Here is an 18,649-nt window from a genome sequence, read left to right on the forward strand (position 1 = left end):
GTTTCCTCCTCCGACTCAGATCTTTAGTTTTTCTAAGCCTGTTCCCTCCCAAATACTCACACACACACACACACACACACACCCACACCCCCACGCGCACGCCCACACACACTTCATCAGATGTCAAAACAAGTCTTTGGCATAGAGAATGACAACCGATTCAGAAAAATGAAACAAAACATTTTCATATATTTGTTGATATAGATATTTCTTTCTAACATGAAAAGTAGTCAGGTAATGATAGGGTTAGAATAAACTTTTTTTTTTTTCAGGATATTGATTAGTCCGCCACACCAGCTTGATGGAATTTCTTTATTCTGATTTCTGGATATTGGAAGATTTTTCCTCACATTAACCCCTTGGTTCAGTCTCTTCCACAGATATTTTTGGTATTAAGATCAGAACTCGCTGTTCATTTTCTGTTGGGATTCATTTTACAGGTCATCATTCTGAAATTACAAAATAATAATAATAATAATAATAATAATAATAATAATAATAATAATAATAATAATAATAATAATAAATAAATAAATAAATCTGCTAATTTAAATTTTGAATAAGGAAAAGGTAGTAAAATAATAATTGTTGTGATTCTTTTTCTCATAACAAGAAATTTGCTTAAACACAGAAATATATGTTTTATGCATCCTAAATCAAAATGTTCTACATTGGTATGGTAACACACAGTTCAATGTATTTTAAAGAAAAGTTGTTTTTTAGTCCAATTATTCAACACTCACACATTAACTCAAAAATGACTTTTTATAGAACTTAAACTGGAACCTCTGACACACCAATTTCTTGGGTTTATTAGTGGAAAATTCCTGGGAACATCAAGGTATCCACATACACTGCCTGGCCAAAAATAAGTCGCCACCTGGATTTAACTAAGGAAATAGGTACAAGCCTCCTATTGGATAAATACTGCATAGGCGATTATCTTTCAGCTGGCAACAAGTTATTTAACCCCAGCTGATGCAATGAGTAACTCCTCATTTCTTAAACAACCATGGCAAAAGACACATCCTGTGGTCGTGGAAAAGACGTTAGTCTGTTTAAGAAGAGTCAAATCATTGGCCTGCATCAAGCAGAGAAAACATCTAAGGAGATTGCAGAAACTACTAGAATTGGGTTAAGAACTGTCCAACGCATCATTAAAAACTGGAAGGATGGTGGGGAACCATCGTCTTCCAGGAAGAAATGTGGTCGGAAAAAAATCCTGAATGATTGTGATCGGCGATTACTTAAACGTTTGGTCAAATCAAATCGAAGAAAAACAACAGCAGAACTCAGGAGTATGTTTAATTGTGAACGCAAAAGCATTTCCACACGCACAATGCAAAGGGAACTCAAGGGGTTGGGATTGAACAGCTGTGTAGCCGTAAGAAAACCTCTAATCAGTAAGGCTAACCAGAAAAAAAGGCTTCAGTTTGCTAGGGAGCATAAAGATTGGACTCTGGAGGAATGGAAGAGGGTCATGTGGTCTGATGAGTCCAGATTTACCCTGTTCCAGAGTGATGGGCGCATCAGGGTAAGAAGAGAGGCAGGTGAAGTGATGCACCCATCATGCCTAGTGCCTACTGTGCTATGATCTGGGGTTGCTGCAGTTGGTCAGGTCTAGGTTCAGCAACATTGTGTGCCCAAAGAATGAGGTCAGCTGACTACCTGAATATACTGAATGACCAGGTTGTTCCATCAATGGATTTTGCCTTCCCAAATGGAACGGGCATATTCCAAGATGACAATGCCAGGATTCATCGGGCTCACATTGTGAAAGAGTGGTTCAGGGAGCATGAGACATCTTTTTCACACATGGATTGGCCACCACAGAGTCCAGACCTTAACCCCATTGAGAATCTTTGGGATGTGCTGGAGAAGGCTTTGCGCAGTGGTCAGACTCTCCCATCATCAATACAAGATCTTGGTGAAAGATTAATGCAACACTGGATGGAAATAAATCTTGTGACACTGCAGAAGCTTATTGAAACAATGCCACAGCGAATGCGGGCTGTAATCAAAGCTAAAGGCGGTCCAACAAAATATTAGAGTGCGACCATTTTTTGGTGGCGACTTTTTTTTTGGCCAGGCAGTGTATTTTGCCATTAATTCATAATTTTTCTAACTCAGTGTTTCCAAGTCTTGGTCATTACTCTGCTTTCCATGTCTTATATGTTTTTTTACGCTTCGAACACATCTGCTTTCAGTTGATGGGTCTCCAACTACGTTATTTCAAATGTGCGTAGAGAAGAACAAACTGTAGTTTTCCAAAACAAAGCAGATTACGTTATTCATTGAATCTAAAGTGTCTATAAACATAAATGTGTTTGTGTAAAGATGTTGGATCCCATTAATGCACTATTGGCCTGGAATAGGCTTCTGCCTCCATGGTTAGATTGTCATGATTCCAGCCCTTCAGCGCTGCCTTGACTGTGCTGATTGCTCATTGCCCTCACCTGCAGTGAGCTGGTCCCTACTTAAACAGCTGCTCGTCACCAGCTCAGTACGAGATTGTCTGTTGCCCCTGTCACAGCTTTCAAGCCTTGTCTCATGTTTCAAAGAGTTTTCTGGTTTCTGATCCTGCCTGTTTTTGACCACAGATTTTTGCCTAATCCTTCTGCTGTTGAAAGTCCTGTTGCTGAACTAAAGCAAAAGTTTAGTTCAGCCTGTTTCTGACCCTGCCTCCTGCCTTCTGGATTCTGGATTTTCACTGCCTGAGACCCTCCCGTGCATGACCCTGGACCGTTTCACGACTCAGCCTCTGGTTGGTGGATTTTGTCCCTGTCGTCTGTTTGTCCCCTGAGAACCCCACAGATCTCCCCTTGTCCATTCACCCTCCCCTTCCCCGGCTGGACTCCTGACCCCTGTGGATTCCTTGTCCCTGACCCACTAGTGTGACCACACCCTTCTACACCATTTACTTTAGTAATAAAACTTTTTGGTTAACCATCCTCTTGTTGTGGCTGCGTTTTGGGTTCTGGTGGATTCTGCTTTTACCATTACAAGATTGGGCAATTATACAAGAAATGGTGGATGGATGGAAGGATTGACAGGTGAATGGATGAACAAATTAATAAAAGTGTATCACTGCAGTTAAACAATATAGGATAATTAAAGCTTTTAGCTCAGATTTGTGCAAATATATTTAAAACCAAAATATTTCATAAACATGTTTTTTAATATTTAACATGTGATTGATTTATGATATTTTCATTGCTCTGGTTCAGTATTCAGTCTTTTCACACAAACAGCACGCAGATGTAGCACAAATCAATATAGCCAATGCAACAAATGACTTTTCACGCATGAACAGTAAGGAATGCAAGAGCATGTGCTTGTGACTTAATGACATTTATTAAATTAAGTAAAAACTGAATGATTGAAATATGATTTTTTGTTATATAATATAACAAAATATCTATCTATAGATAGATACTACCAACATCATTTTTGCTTACCATCTTCTAACAGTTTGTACCAAAGTCATCAGAGGTACATTACACACTGCAGTGAAGGCTGCGCTGCAGGTTCAGTTTAAAGAAGAACGGCGCGTGCGTGCGTGTGTGCGTGCAGGACGGTGATGATGCGCGTGACGGCACGAGCAGGAGCAGATCGGAAGAGCAGCAGACAGACAGGAGCCGAGCCCAGGCAGCAGCAGCAGCAGCAGCACCATCCCCGGTAGCTCAGTGCGGGTTGAAGGCCGACTCTCCGCTCCTCTGTCCAGGCTCCCTCTGATGCTCCGGTTCGGCGGCAGCATGCGCGGCTGGTTCCCCGCCCTGCTCTCGGTTCTTCTCTCCGGGCTCGCTGCCGCGACGTCCTCGGATCTGTTTGACAACCAGCTGGGTGACATCAATTACTGCAAAAAGCAATGCCAGCTTACCATCAAAAACAAAAGCCCCGCTAAAGTAAGTTGCTCCCGTGCGCTTAGCTGTCTTTGAAAGGAAAAGCACTGGCTGAATGCGGGTACGATCCTTATCATGGTATATTTCACCAGCGACATCAGCATATTTTATAACGAGCTATTTTCGGGAGTTATAGTGTGAAGAATGAGTAGCTGAGGTAAACGCATTTCTGCGCAGCTAGATCCAGGCTCGGACATTTCTCTGCATCTTCTTGGATGCGCTTTACGGCGCGCACAATTAGGCCGAAAAGATGTAGCTCATTTTTCGTCTGCGCCCTGGAGGCAAGTCCAAGATGTGGACCGCATCCAAGGCTCGTCCCGTGATTAAACCTTCTCAACACTGCACCAAGACAGATTAGGATCAGGGGATACCAGTTAGTGAGAGTTTGCGGTTTTGCGCACAGAAGGAGGCCAAACTGGACCCGAGCGGGATGCGGGGATGAAGGACATTTTCTTGCGGTTTCTTTGATCTAATGCGGTTAAATCTGCAGCCTTTATCCGCTCTCCCCTCCCTCTGCTTCTCTGCTGCCTTCAGGTGTGGTTCAGACATCCTGCAAGGCTGCGAGGAGCCGACCTGCAAAGCGGGCTTTATAGCACGCTTGAGAACTGTGCGATGCGAAAGAGTAAGGATGTAGGCTTATAATGCATATTAATCGGCCTGCTTTTGTTTATCGTGTTTTGGGAAATACATTCATACCAAGTATTGTTTGCTGAAAAACGAACAGTTCTTATCTCGGCTTTCTCCTAATCATCGACAATCCCCCAGAAAAGATGCTGAAAAAGCTGCACTAAATATTTCAGAGGATCTCTTTGTCTCTTCCGTGCTCGCAGTGGACGCTAGAGGGCGCCACTTCTCCAACTAGCAGAGAAAATCGAGACCCTTCCTCCCCGCTCTCCCCCCGCCATCACATTAAACTTTTCACAAGTCTAAAACAGCCAGCTTGCTCATTACCACACGTTTACCCTGACGGTGTCTAGGAGTCTGTTATAAACTGTATATGACAGCCCACAATATGACAGCCGCACTGTGTCATTAACTGATGCCGTGCTTCATCCGTCTCAAACAAACTTAAGTGGACTTTCTCCCAGACTACCAGGGGATGTTTCTAATTTTGTTTCCCTCTCTGTCTGGCTGGTAGGACTCCATAATGAACGCCTGTCACCGCGGCTGCCGCCTCTATTCCATCTGCCAGTTTGTCAATGGGGACGCCGGCTTTAATACCAGCAAGGAGGAGTGTCAGGGAGGTGAGTCAGTGAGGCAATATTTGCATGGGACTGTTTGTCTTTTTGTCCCCAGATAGAATAACTTCACAGATATTGCATCATTGATGGAGACGTAAGTGACCGATGCCGCACATTTGGGTCAAGTTGAAGTTTTTTTTATTGATATTTTCTTGCAGCAAGAGGCTAGTCACCTTTTTCAACTGCCATATTGAAAATCAGTCATGTGATTTGCCATCCATGCAGGTGTTTGGTTTCAGTGGAGAGTGAATTCTCTTCTCAGGAGACAGCAGAAGCAAATTCTCCCTCGTTCTCGTGCAGCCTGGCCTTTATTTTGTCAATTTTTTATTTTTTTTTTTTTACAACTGTCCTCTTTTTCTGTGCAGCCTGCCAGGAGGCATACATCAAGCTGCTGGAGCAGGAGGCCTGCAGCACCGGCTGTGCCAGCCAACCCTCTGAACCTGAGATCATGAGGAGGAAGGTGAGGGAAGGCAGCTCTGTACACAATAAATTCACACTCCCATACCTACGTGCTGCTTTTCAAAACGAGCATGACTCACCAGTCAGCGCTGAAAATTACCATTACAGACACGTTTGCATACACACTGAGGTCAGCCAGGCTTTTCTGGTCTAACTGTTTGACCAGTTCTTGTCTGTTTGGCAGCTGAGGGCCATGACCTTGCGCCCGAAGCCCCCCTCTGTGATGGAGGCCGTGTCCAGCTGGTGCAATGACATCGTCAGCTCGGCCCAGAGCTTCATCTCCTCCACCTGGACCTTCTACCTGCAGGCCGACGACGGCAAGGTTGTGGTTTTCCAGGTAAGAGGCCCGACCAGATTTTAAAAATTCTTTTTAATTTTAAAGAAGAGAACTTTAATGCAAAGCAATTGTTTACGAGGCAGTTGTTTATTTTTACATTTTTATAAAGCCTTTTTTTTACAACTAAAAATTCAAATTTCTTCTAGTTTTTCAAAACCAACAGTAGCTTATTCAGTTAGTTTCAGTTCAGTAAACCAAAGCCACTTCACTAGGCAGAAACATCCAATTCTTATTTGATTTCTTAACAAAGCGGTTTGGTTTAAATTCAGCTCACATCAATCGAATTAATTCAAAAATACTTCAGTGAAATAGACAAGTGAAGATACTATCACTTTGCTGTGAAATGATTTCACCCTCTCACAAACTTCTGATGTGCTTTTTCCTCATACTTTTATATTTCAGATGATCAAACACATTTTAATATTAGATCAAAATAGTGGTTATTTTATTTTTAAGGTAAAAGATTTCAAACCAAAATGACCAAATGAGAAAATATAATTTCCCTTCCCTTATTCTATCATAAATTAACAGCTATCTGAAATATTGGCTTTATTTCTTTGGTCACTTTTGAATTTGATACTGCCAGACCAGTATAATCAAGAAATTGCTTCAAAAGAACCCATCTGACAATATGAAGTAGGCTAAAAGATGTCAAAAAGCAGCACACCATACACAAATCTAAAGAAATTCAAGAGCAGATGAGAATCCAAGGCTTACCAAACCATTTCTAAGGTTTAGACACTCCAGTGAACCACAACGAGAGTCTCATCCACAAATGGAGAAAATATGGAACTGTGATGAATCTTCCCAGGAGTTGCTGGTGTGTCAAAATTACTTTGAGAGTATGTGGACGAGTCAGTCAGGAGGTCTCAGTAAAACCTAGAACCACATCTGAAACTCTGCAGGCTTCACTTGTCTCATTTAATGTCAGTGTTCAGGATTCAACAATAAGAACGACGGCCCATATAAATTACATCCATCATGTTCAAAGGGGAACCAATGCAAACACAAAGGATGCTTCTCAAATTTACCAACGGAAATGTTGATTCTCCAGAAAATTTCCCTAAATGACTACAATGTTTATGGATCTATTCTGCAGACAGAAGAGACAAAGGGAAACCTTTTGGAAAGTGTGTGTCATGTCACATCTGGCATAATAGTACTACATTTTTCACACCAAAAGGGATCAAATTAATTGTTAAATATAGTGGAGGTTGTGTGATGGTCTCTTAATGCTTCCTCAGTTTAGGGCCTGATTGACTCACTGTAGATAATTCTATTAGAATTAGAATTGGCCCAGTCACAGTTCAAACCTAAATCTGTAAGATTTGAAATGTAAAACTTACAGGAACTCTCCTTCTTATCTGACTCAACTGGAGCTATGTTGCAGGGGGAAAAAATGTTTCAAGATTTCTGTCTCTTAGTGTGAAAAGTTGGAAGAAAAGATCCCAAACATTTCCAACGTTACCTGCAGTGGAAGGTGGTTCTATAAAGTAGAAGTGATCTGAATATATATGAACTCCACTCTTTTCAGGTTCTTATTCTTCTCCCTTCCTTTCTCCATAACCCTTTTCTTCCACTTTACGATTATGTTCTATGTTGGGTTGGTCTATTTGTAGAAAATACATTGAAGTTTGTGGTCGTATTTTGCATAAAAATGTATCAGTCCCTTAGTTTCTCTAGTTATTCTATGGCTCAAAATGAGCCATAGTCATTTTTTTTTATTTCATATGGTTGTAATTTGGAGTTTAAAGGAACTCAGCAGACCCCTGCAGCTTATTTGATGCTGCACTCTGTTTCCTGTTTAGATTGGGAATTATACCCTCGACTCTATGCCTCTCTTAAGGTTGGGCGAGTGCCAGTAGCTGTCGCACCCATTTGGGAGTCATCATGTACTGAATGTGCAGCATGAGTGAGCATGCAGCTGGGCAGGGAAAGGTGGCTGAATTGTGACAGTGACAAGCTCATTTTTTTATTCTCACACAACTTTAAAGGTTTTAAACATCCTCTGACATTATGCCATGACACTCAGGTTTGTACTCTGATAGCCTCATTGGTGAAATCACAATAAAATGGGACACAATGCAGAATTTAACAACCAGAAGACTGCTAAAAATAAAATGTGATAAAATGTGAATGTGGCAATTGCATTGTTAGAAGTAAATTCTCACACTATCGAGAAACTTTTACCAAAAATCTTAAAGAGACAGCATATAGATTTGTTATAATTTCCCTTCCCTGAAACATTTTGACCAGTTGTTCTGAAGCGACGAGGTAGGTGTATTTCATTTGAGATTGCATCCAGTAAAACATTCTTTGCCTTGCTTAACTTTGAGAAGTAAGGTTCATGAAATTTAATTTTTTTTATTTTTTACAAAGATGCAATGTTCCATTGCTTCCTAGAGGAGTCTTAAGAATCTTAAACTAAAGTCAACACAATAAAACACCTATCAATTGAAGCTGTAAAAAAGATTTGCTTTGTTAAACCACCAGGCTGCACAATCAAACCCTGCAGTTAAAAAAGCTGACCAGAAACCTGCATCTCTGTCAAGTGTTTTTTTTTTTTTTTTTTTTTTACTGTTTGGATGCATGGATGACAGTTTTAGCTGCATAATTGAACGTTTCAGAGGGAAATGATAGTGTTTATGTACTCTAACCCTCACAGAAGAGCTTCTGTATGAAAAGAGCCTTCTTCATGTGGGAATTCAGAATTGCGTCTGAGGATTGGTGTGCTAACTTGGCTGTTGCCTTCTTAGAGTTGCTTTTGGACTTGGTGATGGATGTTTGCATGCAGAACAACACTGTGAAGGGAAGCCTGCCTCAGCAGGACTGTAGGGAACTTATCAGGCCTATGTTTAGCTTGCAGTTGATACACTGCCAAAAATGTGACAGGTTCAGACTTAAAAAAAAAAAAAATATCCAACACACTGAGGGAAAGGTGGGAAACGCTCTCTGAAATACAAATTACAGTATGAGAATATCCACAGAGGGCTGACAATCTACAAGCAGCCATTGCGTTGGTTGTGTCTAACTTTGTTTTCAGAAATACACATTTGAAATGAGATACCTGAAAAACAATTTTCCCCTCCCCTCACTCTCTGTCATTAAATCAGACCACACTTCTTTTTTTAGGATCATTAAGATCACCATGACCATAATTTTAGTTGTTTCTGTTTGCTAAATGCCAAAATAATGAGACAGATGCAAGTTTTTATAGGTTTCTATTTGGTAGCTTTGCCTTTTAACAGTATGACTTGGATGAACCTTCTGTGTCCTTCTACAAGAGTTTAACTAGTTTGCTGAAATGTTGGCCCATTCTCGATAAAACTTGTGTAACCGAGTCAGGGGTAGATTTATTGTGTAATTGGAAGACTCATTTGTATTCAACTAAAAGGTTTTTCTCATCATGAAGCAATGTACTTTTATGAAGTAGCCAACACTTGTCCCTCCTGCAGCAAACAGGCCCATCTGGGAATGTGCATAGCAAATTAGCAAGGCTCTAAATGTTACAATGTTTTGTTTTTAGCACTTATCCCCATGCAAGTAAACAACAAGGAAAGATAGAAGGAACACTCAAAATGTCTGCAGTTTTAGCTGAACGATTCGGTGTGATTCAGTGTGGATTTGTCTTTGTTGGTAATGCATCTAGCACAGGAGTCTCAAACCCCAATCTAAAAACGGGTGTTGCGTAGCTTTTATATGTGTTTGTTTCACTACACCAGAATTAAATGATGAGGCCATTATTGTCGCTCCGTAGCACTGGATGTTTCCTGAGGATGCAATTCAGCCACTTGATGCTGAATTGTGTTTATGATACTATCAACACTATCAACTACTGGCCATCAGCTGCAAATACAAGAAGTTATTTTTGTTAATTCCAATATGGCCGACAGATAAAAAGGCATGCCAACCGACCCTGTCCCTCCTTCTACTGTAGACGACTCTTGCAGGTAAAAAAATATTGTGACATCAGATAACCCCTAAAGAACAATACTACTGGTGTATTTTTTCAAATAACAACTTTGTATTTGGAGAAAATTACAATTGATCACCTAAAAAAAACAAAATATATATATATTTTTTTTTTACAAAAAAATTTTTTCCTACCTTTTTTATGCCTTAAGAAAATAAAAGACAATTGGAAAAAAAATTCTGACACAAATTCATGACAATAAATCAATAACAATATATATCTTGATAGACATATGATCAATATCAATAGATAATACGTCTGATAGAATGTTCAATAGTTTCACTGAACTCCAATCCAGAACTGCACAGCATTCTGGGGGATGTAGGCAAAGGAAAAGCTTTGACGGCTCAACCTTTGACAGGCAGCTAAGGAAGGTTGGTGGCATCAACTAACTCACTTGCTCTTTGGTTACCTAGCAACAACCTGTTGAGGAACTTAGGGTTACGTAGCAACAACCAGCTGAGTAACTTGTAGTTCAAGGTTTCACTATAAAGGTAAAAGAAAAAAAGAACAGAGGAATGAAAACTGTGGATTCACCAAAAGTTTGGCAGTATTTCACATATTTAAAACGACAGAAACCTAATCAATAATTATTGATATCGACTGATATGAAAGACTTACATTGTGATACATTGCTCAGCCATATTGTCCAGCCCTAGTGTGTGTATATACTGTATGTAAATATCTGATTTCAACTATATGAGTGGAAGACACTCAGCAATGTCCAAAGTGTAGCCAAGAAATATTAATTTAAAAGCCATGAACCCTTCAGATAAGGCCTCCTATTTCAACTCTTTTTAAAACAGATAATAATGATCTCTTCTTCTGATCATTTCAGTCTACAGCACACTAAAATCACCCATATACCTTTTTCTCTCACAGCGTCTTACACTGGTGCTACATCTGGTTTCAATGCGCTCGGTCAGAAAAACATGACTCATGGGCGCTTTCCTAAATTCAGTTGTAAAACTGCCTTTTCATTTTGGCATTTTGGGAGGTGAACTAACTTTGCGTTTCTCCACTGTGACTCCAGGACGCTGCAGCGCTTTGTTGTCTCAGACTAGTGATTGGGTTTGGTTGGCGCAAACCAACATTCTGGTGCTACTATAGGAGGTTCAGAGCTGGATGAAACACATAAATTAATACATGAACAGGAAAAAAAAAACAGTTGGGAGGATTCAAGCTGCAGTGGGAGATGATTTACCGTTAGGTGCACACATGTGCGTGTTGTTGCTGAGGCCAGCAACACTATTATTAAAAGTGACTGCAGCTGCTGCTGTAGGGAAAAGAGGGTCAGCAGTGGGAAAGCAAAATCCTCTTTTAATGAGTCCTCTGGGTGAACCAAAAACACAACAGTGAAAACAGTGACGACAGGCAATATGTGTGTTTAAGATAGGTTTTTTTAGACACTACATCAGTACTAAGTTAAAACCCATTAAAGTGAGTGAAATGAAATGAAGGAACACAGAAAATCTTAAATAAATAAAAACTCTGTCCTTAATGAGCTTCAGGGAAAATTATTAGTGCTCATAAAATTCTGATGTTAGATGGAAACTTTTAGTTTACCAGAAAATTATCATATTCAAGAAGTATGTGTCCTTCCTTCTTCTGTATGCTTTCTAGCCACATTTAAACATTTCAGATCATCAAACAATTTTTGTGGAATAAACAGGTAATCTGAGTTAATACAAAAAGCAGTTTTCCATCTTGGATTGTATTCAAACCAACCTGGCCCTTTGTGAAAAAGTAACTGTGATAAGTAATGTGCTATTGTTTTCTCATGTTAACTTTAATTATTTTAGTTGAGACACATTGACTTTAAAGCATAACCAGCCTGTTTAAAGTTATGCCAGATTAGGGAAAGTTCAAGTTTTTTTCCATTTGTAGACATCTCTCGCTTTGTTTTACTGAAGTCTAAAGGCTTAGAAAGTAGAAACATTGCTTTGGTTTCAAAACAATGCTCGGCTGTAATTTTGGAAGAGTCATTTTAATAAGCAATACACACAAGAATTTGTATGGAAAAGATATATTTTTTGCACCAGAAGCTAAAGCTGTCAACCCAATCTTGAGGGATGCCATAAAGGTTACAGATTATTATTTATATAATTCTTGTAGAACAAGGTGCTTAATATGGTTTGGTGTGATCTTTGAAATATTGTTTTAAGTGGTTTATCAATCATCTTCTGTCTAGAATAATGGTACAGATCTGAAATCTATATATTAATGAAGAAATTTGGAAAGTTGTGCATGAAATTGGTGAAAGTTTTCTGTCTATATTTCCACTCGTGGTTAAATATCTTTCTGCTCTTGTTCATTGCGACGTCAGAGCCAGCCAGAGATGGAGTACTCCATGCCTGAGCTGCAGGCTCCTCGATCCAGCGTGGCTGACAAACCCTGGCCTCAGGTCCACTCCCACACCCAGAGACCTCATGGTAGGAACATTTTCACAACACTTACAAACAGTCATGTGACTTGGATCAACATTTTGCCTGTAACAATCAGTCCATCGAGCTGCCCTGACCCTAATGGTCTCATGCATGGAATTCCAACATATTGCGTTGAACGTCGTTGGTGTGTTGTGGCAAAATGTGAAAGAGTTTAGTGAGTATTGAGCATGTCAGCAAAGTGGAGCCTTTTTCTAATTGTCTGGCAGGCGTTAAGGGGCGAGGAGAAAAAGGAGCAGGCAAGTCCGCGATCAAAGGGAAGCATCCCATCCAGCATGCAGATGACGCTGCAGCTGACCACGACTTCCTGGGCTGCATGTCAAGGTCAGAAACCTTTGAGAGAGAAAAATATATATTTTTGGTGACCTGATTCACATGATTAAATGATTCACAACTTGTTTGTATCAACAAGTTGTGAAATCTTATTCATGCTAAATTTGAGATCAGATACACCAAAGCTTTCCACCCATTCCTTGTCCTTTTTCCTCCTATTCGGTTGTAGCTTTTGCTAATCTTTGTGGCGTCAGTCCACAGTTTGAAATGCCTCCTGGTGGTAATATTTGACTGAAAAAATTCAAACATTTGAATATAATTGGGATTATCTCCATCTCTGGACACCAAGCCTTGTACTTACTTGACTGCACTTGTTGGCTTGCAGTAAATGAGTGATAACATTTAACAGAGAATGCTATGTATTTTTATTTTTGACTGTCTAGTTATGAATTTTTCTGTGGTTTTGTTTTTAGTGTCTCAGTGTCAGTCTCCCTCTTCCTTGTTCCAGACGCTCAGGTCTTCCGCGGTGGATTTTAGCTGCTTGTCTCTCCCTGTCCATCATGGTCATGTTGTGGCTGAGCTGCGCCAGCCTCGTCACCGCACCAGAGCAGCACATCAAGACGCAGGTACTTACTCAGAAGAGTATCTCCATGTTCTGTCCCCTGCTGTATTCTCCTCCTCTGCCTGCAGTTTTGGATTATTAGTGAAGCATACTATAGCATGGCAGGAAATCCAGGAAGATGAATTACAGTGTTTCTGTTCAGTTTATTAAATCCCTTTTTCATCACCAAATCCTTGTTATGCAACATATATTTTAGTGGTTAAATAGTTTTAAGCCTTGCCCTATGTCAACCCACTTATGCTGTTTGTGCTTCTAAATTATTAGTTGATTATTAATATACTAATAAAGTACTAGCAGTGCACATTATTAGCTGCAATGTGCAGCAGCAGCTATAAAACATTAGATAAAACTCCTTGTTAATTATCTCTCTAAATGTGTGATACTGTCTCCTCTGTGCATATCAAATAGGCCAATAGATGTTTAGCTTAAGTTGTTTTCACAAGTTAGATGATTAATAAGGCTGCACAATTTTTGGACAGCAAGGATCATTTTCCATAAGCATATGGATCACTATCATCCAGTCATTAAAGAGAAAGTACACCTTCCAATTTATAGTTTTAACATCTAAATGATTCCGTCTCATCCAGGTGCTAAAATTATTTAACTCCAAGTGCACAGAAGTGCACACCATAGATTCCACAACGTTATGGCGTATTCAGCAAAGGTCAACCATTAAAAAGATTCATAATGTACTGTGTACATTTTAATATGACTCCACAATAAATGTGTGCATAAAAAAGAATAAGAGCCCACCAAGTACGTCAATCAGGTTTGATTTTTTTGATTTGATTTGGAGACTGACTGAATTGATTACATTTTTGTGACATTATCAGTTCATTTCCATTAATATTTCTCTTCCAGAAAAGGATATTTAAATGTTAGCAACTTAGGTTTCTGTAAATTGAACAATAAACACTTATAACGGTAAGTACATGTAAATTGAACATTACGTCCTCACTGTGTAAAATTCTCCATCTCGTTTCTGTCCTGTTGGAGTCTCTCCCCCCGTTCGTCACTCACTGATCCATATGTGAGAACAAGTCGTGCATTTTGTTGCTCATGTTGCACCGCTCGAGTTGACCTGATTGAGCAAAAACCAATGTGATTTTTGGATTCAGCACATCAAAAATGACCCCAAAACAGCTGAAAAACCCCAGACAATCTTTTGGCCAGTGCAGTCATGTCCTCGTTGGCTCTTTGCTATTGTCTGCTTTTCTTTGCATTTCTCAGCTGAGCATCAATGGAGATAAGGAGTTCATGGAACATGTGCACAAGGTCAACCCTTTCCATCTGAGCTCCATGATCGCCGTCAGTGTGAAGCAGTCGGAGGAGACCCAGGAGGCAGGACCACTTCCGGTCAAAGTTGATCTCAACAAAACCTGCATTTAGAGAGAAAGCTGCTGTTTCTTGTTACTTTTGGTAACCACGTGTAAAACATGTGGCCTGTCATCAACGCGCCACTCAGCAGAGTTTTTAAAATACGTTTCATAAAAAGCACGGCTCCATGTCCTGTTTATTCAGAATGATCAATAACATCTCATGTCAGCAAGATGTGTTTTTCTTCTTCAGTTTTTCATTGTAAAGTCCACTTTTCTGCAAGTTCATCCTCAGATTATCATTAAGGATCCGCTTCGCTCACCGCGGAGAGACGCTGCCTCGTCTCACATCCACACATGAGACGAGCAGAGAGGATAGATTACAGCTGAGAGCACCGCTGTCATTTCTAATGTTGAGTTTGGACAAACTCAGAGATTCGTGTTAGATTTAATTTATCTCATTTTTGCAGAGTTGGGATTAATTAAAATGGCTCACTCAGACTGGAGAGATGAAAAGCGGTGGGAGAGAGGAAGATGAATGAAAGGTGAGCAAAGTACTTGACAGCACCGCAGGAAACAAACACAGTAACAAATACGCAGTTTATGATCTGTTTACATAATCAGCTTTATGAGCTCTTCAGAAATATCGCCGTTGCAAACGGTTCTGAAATTGAAAATCCTCTTCTTGACATCGTTCTCAGGTGAGTAATCCTCACCAGGGAGACAAAAACTAAATTAGCGTCTTTCTGTAATCTAATTCCTGTGTTTGTGTGTGTGTTTGGATAAATCTGCAACAGCACTCATTCATCTGCGGAGAACAAATTCAAATGACAGCATCTGGGCGTGCTGACTGGAAACGAGAAAGGCTGAAGCTGTTATTTATTTTCTTTCCTATTTATTCTGAATTATCCACATAAGTAATCTGCCGAAGTGTTACTGAAGTGCCATGGACATTTAATGCATCACACAAGTGTAAATGCTCTTTGTGTATGACCATTACAGCACAGACCTTACAGAGAAACACCCAGGACAAGATGGCAACAGATACTGTATTAATATAGCTATGACTATTATGATTACTATGGCTCTTATATCACTTCAAGACTTTGTAGCTGTTACCTGTGCCATGTGCTTTCCAATAGCTGACTATTTTGTATGTCCTAGGAGCACATATTGAAGGATAACCCCTGTAATAATGTGTAATGCAAAGCTTTGAACATAGACCTTTGTTATTGAACAGAATTGCACAGTCTTAGAGAAGATATTTTGTTTTCCTCTCCGTGCTTTTGGTGTCCTGTAATGCTCTCTTTTAACCCCCGCTATGTCGACAATTAATCGTGCATGCAAGTGATAAATCCTTTTTCTTTGTTTGTTTTTTAGATGATAGTATGTTCTAAGCACTCGCCATGCCAGTAACGACACTTCTCTATTGTGGACTTGTGATTTTTTTTTTTTGTCTGTTTTATGCGTTCATATTTACAGTTAACCTAAAACATATAATAATGATTTATAGCTAGGACTCTTGTTTAAATAAGCCATCTGATCAGTATATGTGCAGCTTCAAACTCAAAGTTACAGGATATGAATTTCAAACTGTATTTGTTTCTTTTTACTGTTTATTTCCAATGAAACGATACAACATGATGAAATAAAGTGTTTTCACTGTAACTCAATAAAATATGCAAGCGGAGGTTTTTGTTTTTGTTAGAAGAATATTTAATAAATGGATGATTGACATTACAGATTCAGTGTCTGTGTTTTTCCTTTTTCAAAGTTTAAACTACTTTTTATCACTTGCAATATGCATGCAATATATTGCTTACATAAATGTGAAAAATAAATGGTTCTGTACAAAAGTTTGAACTCAGTCCTAATTTGGTGATACTTCCGGGAAGCCAGACTTCCCTGTATTTAAAAGTCATTGGAGGTTTTCTCTTGTTTAAGCTCAGATAACTGAAAGAACCAAGAAGAAGTCCTGGGTTTTAAAAACGCAGCTAGAGCAGATGGACAGTGTCTAAATATAATGTCATGAAAAAATAAAAAGGCCCCTGCAAAGATCTAACTTGCTGCTTGAGATATGTCTGGAGTTGCTTTTAAATAAAGTAATGCATCACTTCTTAACCAATTCAAAGACCATTTAGAGCCACCCTCACCTGCATATTGGTAGAGAACTTGGTATTAACCATCTTTTTCAAGAGCATTTTGACGTGCAGTAGGGAAAGAATCTGGAGTCAAACTTGCAACTTTCAGATTCCTCTCTTGCAGTTGAGTCAGAGGAACCACAACAATCCTACTAGATTGTTGTGGTTCTCAAACTGTCTAGTGACTCAGTTCAGCCTGAGTCACTGCAAGATTTTTGAGGTAATTTTGTCAATTTAATTTGCTTCAGTCAGTGTTTTAATTAAAATGTAGAGTAGCATTTCACCCGTCTGCAGTTATTTTACTAGTCAATGTGAATTTCCTGGGAGTTTAATGTACAAAAACAAAAAATTAATTAAATCATAGAAAAGAAATTATTTATGCCAAGGTAAAATGTTCATCCAACAATGTAGTGTAGTTAGCTATGGTTTGCAATACACTGTGCAGACTTTTATTTTTATTTCAAATAACTATTTTGATTTACCTTTTCAAAAAGTTTCAAAACTCCAACCTCTTAAATAAGATGTTTATTATGTATTAAAAGAAGAAGATTAGTTGTTTAATAAGATGTGCAAGCAGTACAACAGTGTAACTCTAAAACTTCAATTTAGTCTTTACCTTCACCTAAAACATTAAAATTAGCAGCTTTTCAAAATTCATCAGAACTGCTTTACCTGAACAATATACTAATATATGAGAACATATGAACATATTGATTTGGCAATAACATTCCTTTAAAGTAATAAAAGCTTTGTGCAAAAAAAATTTAAAAAAAATCAAAGAAGCAAATCTGAAAATCATTCAGCAACTAAATTATTCCATGAGGACATAATGTAGCAAAATGTAATCTAATTTTTAAATTAAATGCTCTTCTGATTTTTAAAAACGAAACAAAACAAACAAACAAAAAAAAAAACATTCAGCCAGAAATGCATTCAAATGGGGTAGTAAATAGAAAATCCACTTGGGGGCAGCAAAGTTCATGAAGTCTGACAAGTGCTTCGCGCTTCGTGTTGTCTGTTTTTATCATATTTAAGAAAATCTAAAGCAAAACTCTCCTGTTTGGGTTCAAAAAAAGTTCAGACCAGAGAAGAAACTGTGGAAAAATTTAAAATCAAATAATCAGAAAAAAGCAGATTTGGAGTTCATGAAGGGTTTGTGAACTTGTTTGACGGACAGTTATGTAGTCTTTTGGAATACATCTTCGCTAAGGTGGTCAAGAGAGAAATGTTCACAGAAAACATAACAGTTGAACGTATAGTGAGTGAGAAAGCTGCTGCTACAACCAATAAGCAAATAAATGCTATAAATGCTGTTTTCACTGGCCTCCGTCTGGAAAGGACACAACGAGGGGGTGGGGAACTTGATTTTATTTTTTACACTGCAGAGAGCAAACTGTAAATGTAGAGAATCCCAACCTGTTAAAAAGAGAAATGAGAATATGAGGAGAAATAACGGAACTAAGACAAAAAAATTGCGTAGGCCTCTTTGTCACAGCATCAAACACAGACCAGATACAATGAATTCCTAATCAAACAGCTCAAAACAAGGCCAGCACAACAGAGCTTCCAGCGCATGTGTCCAATTAGCATAACATGCTGGTTGGCTGTGTGAAAGACACAAAGACAGAAGGAAAATATCAAAACATGCCTTAGCTGTGACACATAATCAAAGGGTGGAAGCTGCACCATGAGAGGGCGTTACATTACATTACCCCTTGATGTCATGACAGACATTCAGAAGTGGGGTTGGTGCAGAGACTTCAGCTGGTCACTGTGCATGATGTGTCAATGTATCATCATGCATACATGCAACAAGATGTTCATGTCACAATGGACTATTATGCAAAAAATTGGGCAAATGAAAACATCCATCCATCCAAGTCCAGAAATATGCAGTAAGCAGGAACATACAGAATATCTGTAAACTTATCTTCCAGTAAC

At 39.1% G+C, this 18,649-nt stretch overlaps 1 protein-coding gene across 1 annotated transcript; it reads left to right on the plus strand.

The window, feature by feature from the left end:
- Positions 1–3,562: 3,562 nt before the first annotated feature.
- On the plus strand, positions 3,563–16,311 carry LOC102228512 (transmembrane protein 59). Its single transcript, XM_005795615.2, has 8 exons — positions 3,563–3,905; positions 5,041–5,146; positions 5,509–5,603; positions 5,787–5,939; positions 12,239–12,344; positions 12,566–12,680; positions 13,138–13,255; positions 14,482–16,311. Exons 1-8 carry the CDS (start codon positions 3,735–3,737, stop codon positions 14,638–14,640), a joined length of 1,023 nt encoding a protein of 340 aa, XP_005795672.1. The 5' UTR covers positions 3,563–3,734; the 3' UTR covers positions 14,641–16,311.
- The last annotated feature ends 2,338 nt before the right edge of the window (positions 16,312–18,649 follow it).

Source organism: Xiphophorus maculatus, chromosome 9 (assembly GCF_002775205.1).
Source record: "Xiphophorus maculatus strain JP 163 A chromosome 9, X_maculatus-5.0-male, whole genome shotgun sequence".
Taxonomy (NCBI): domain Eukaryota; kingdom Metazoa; phylum Chordata; class Actinopteri; order Cyprinodontiformes; family Poeciliidae; genus Xiphophorus; species Xiphophorus maculatus.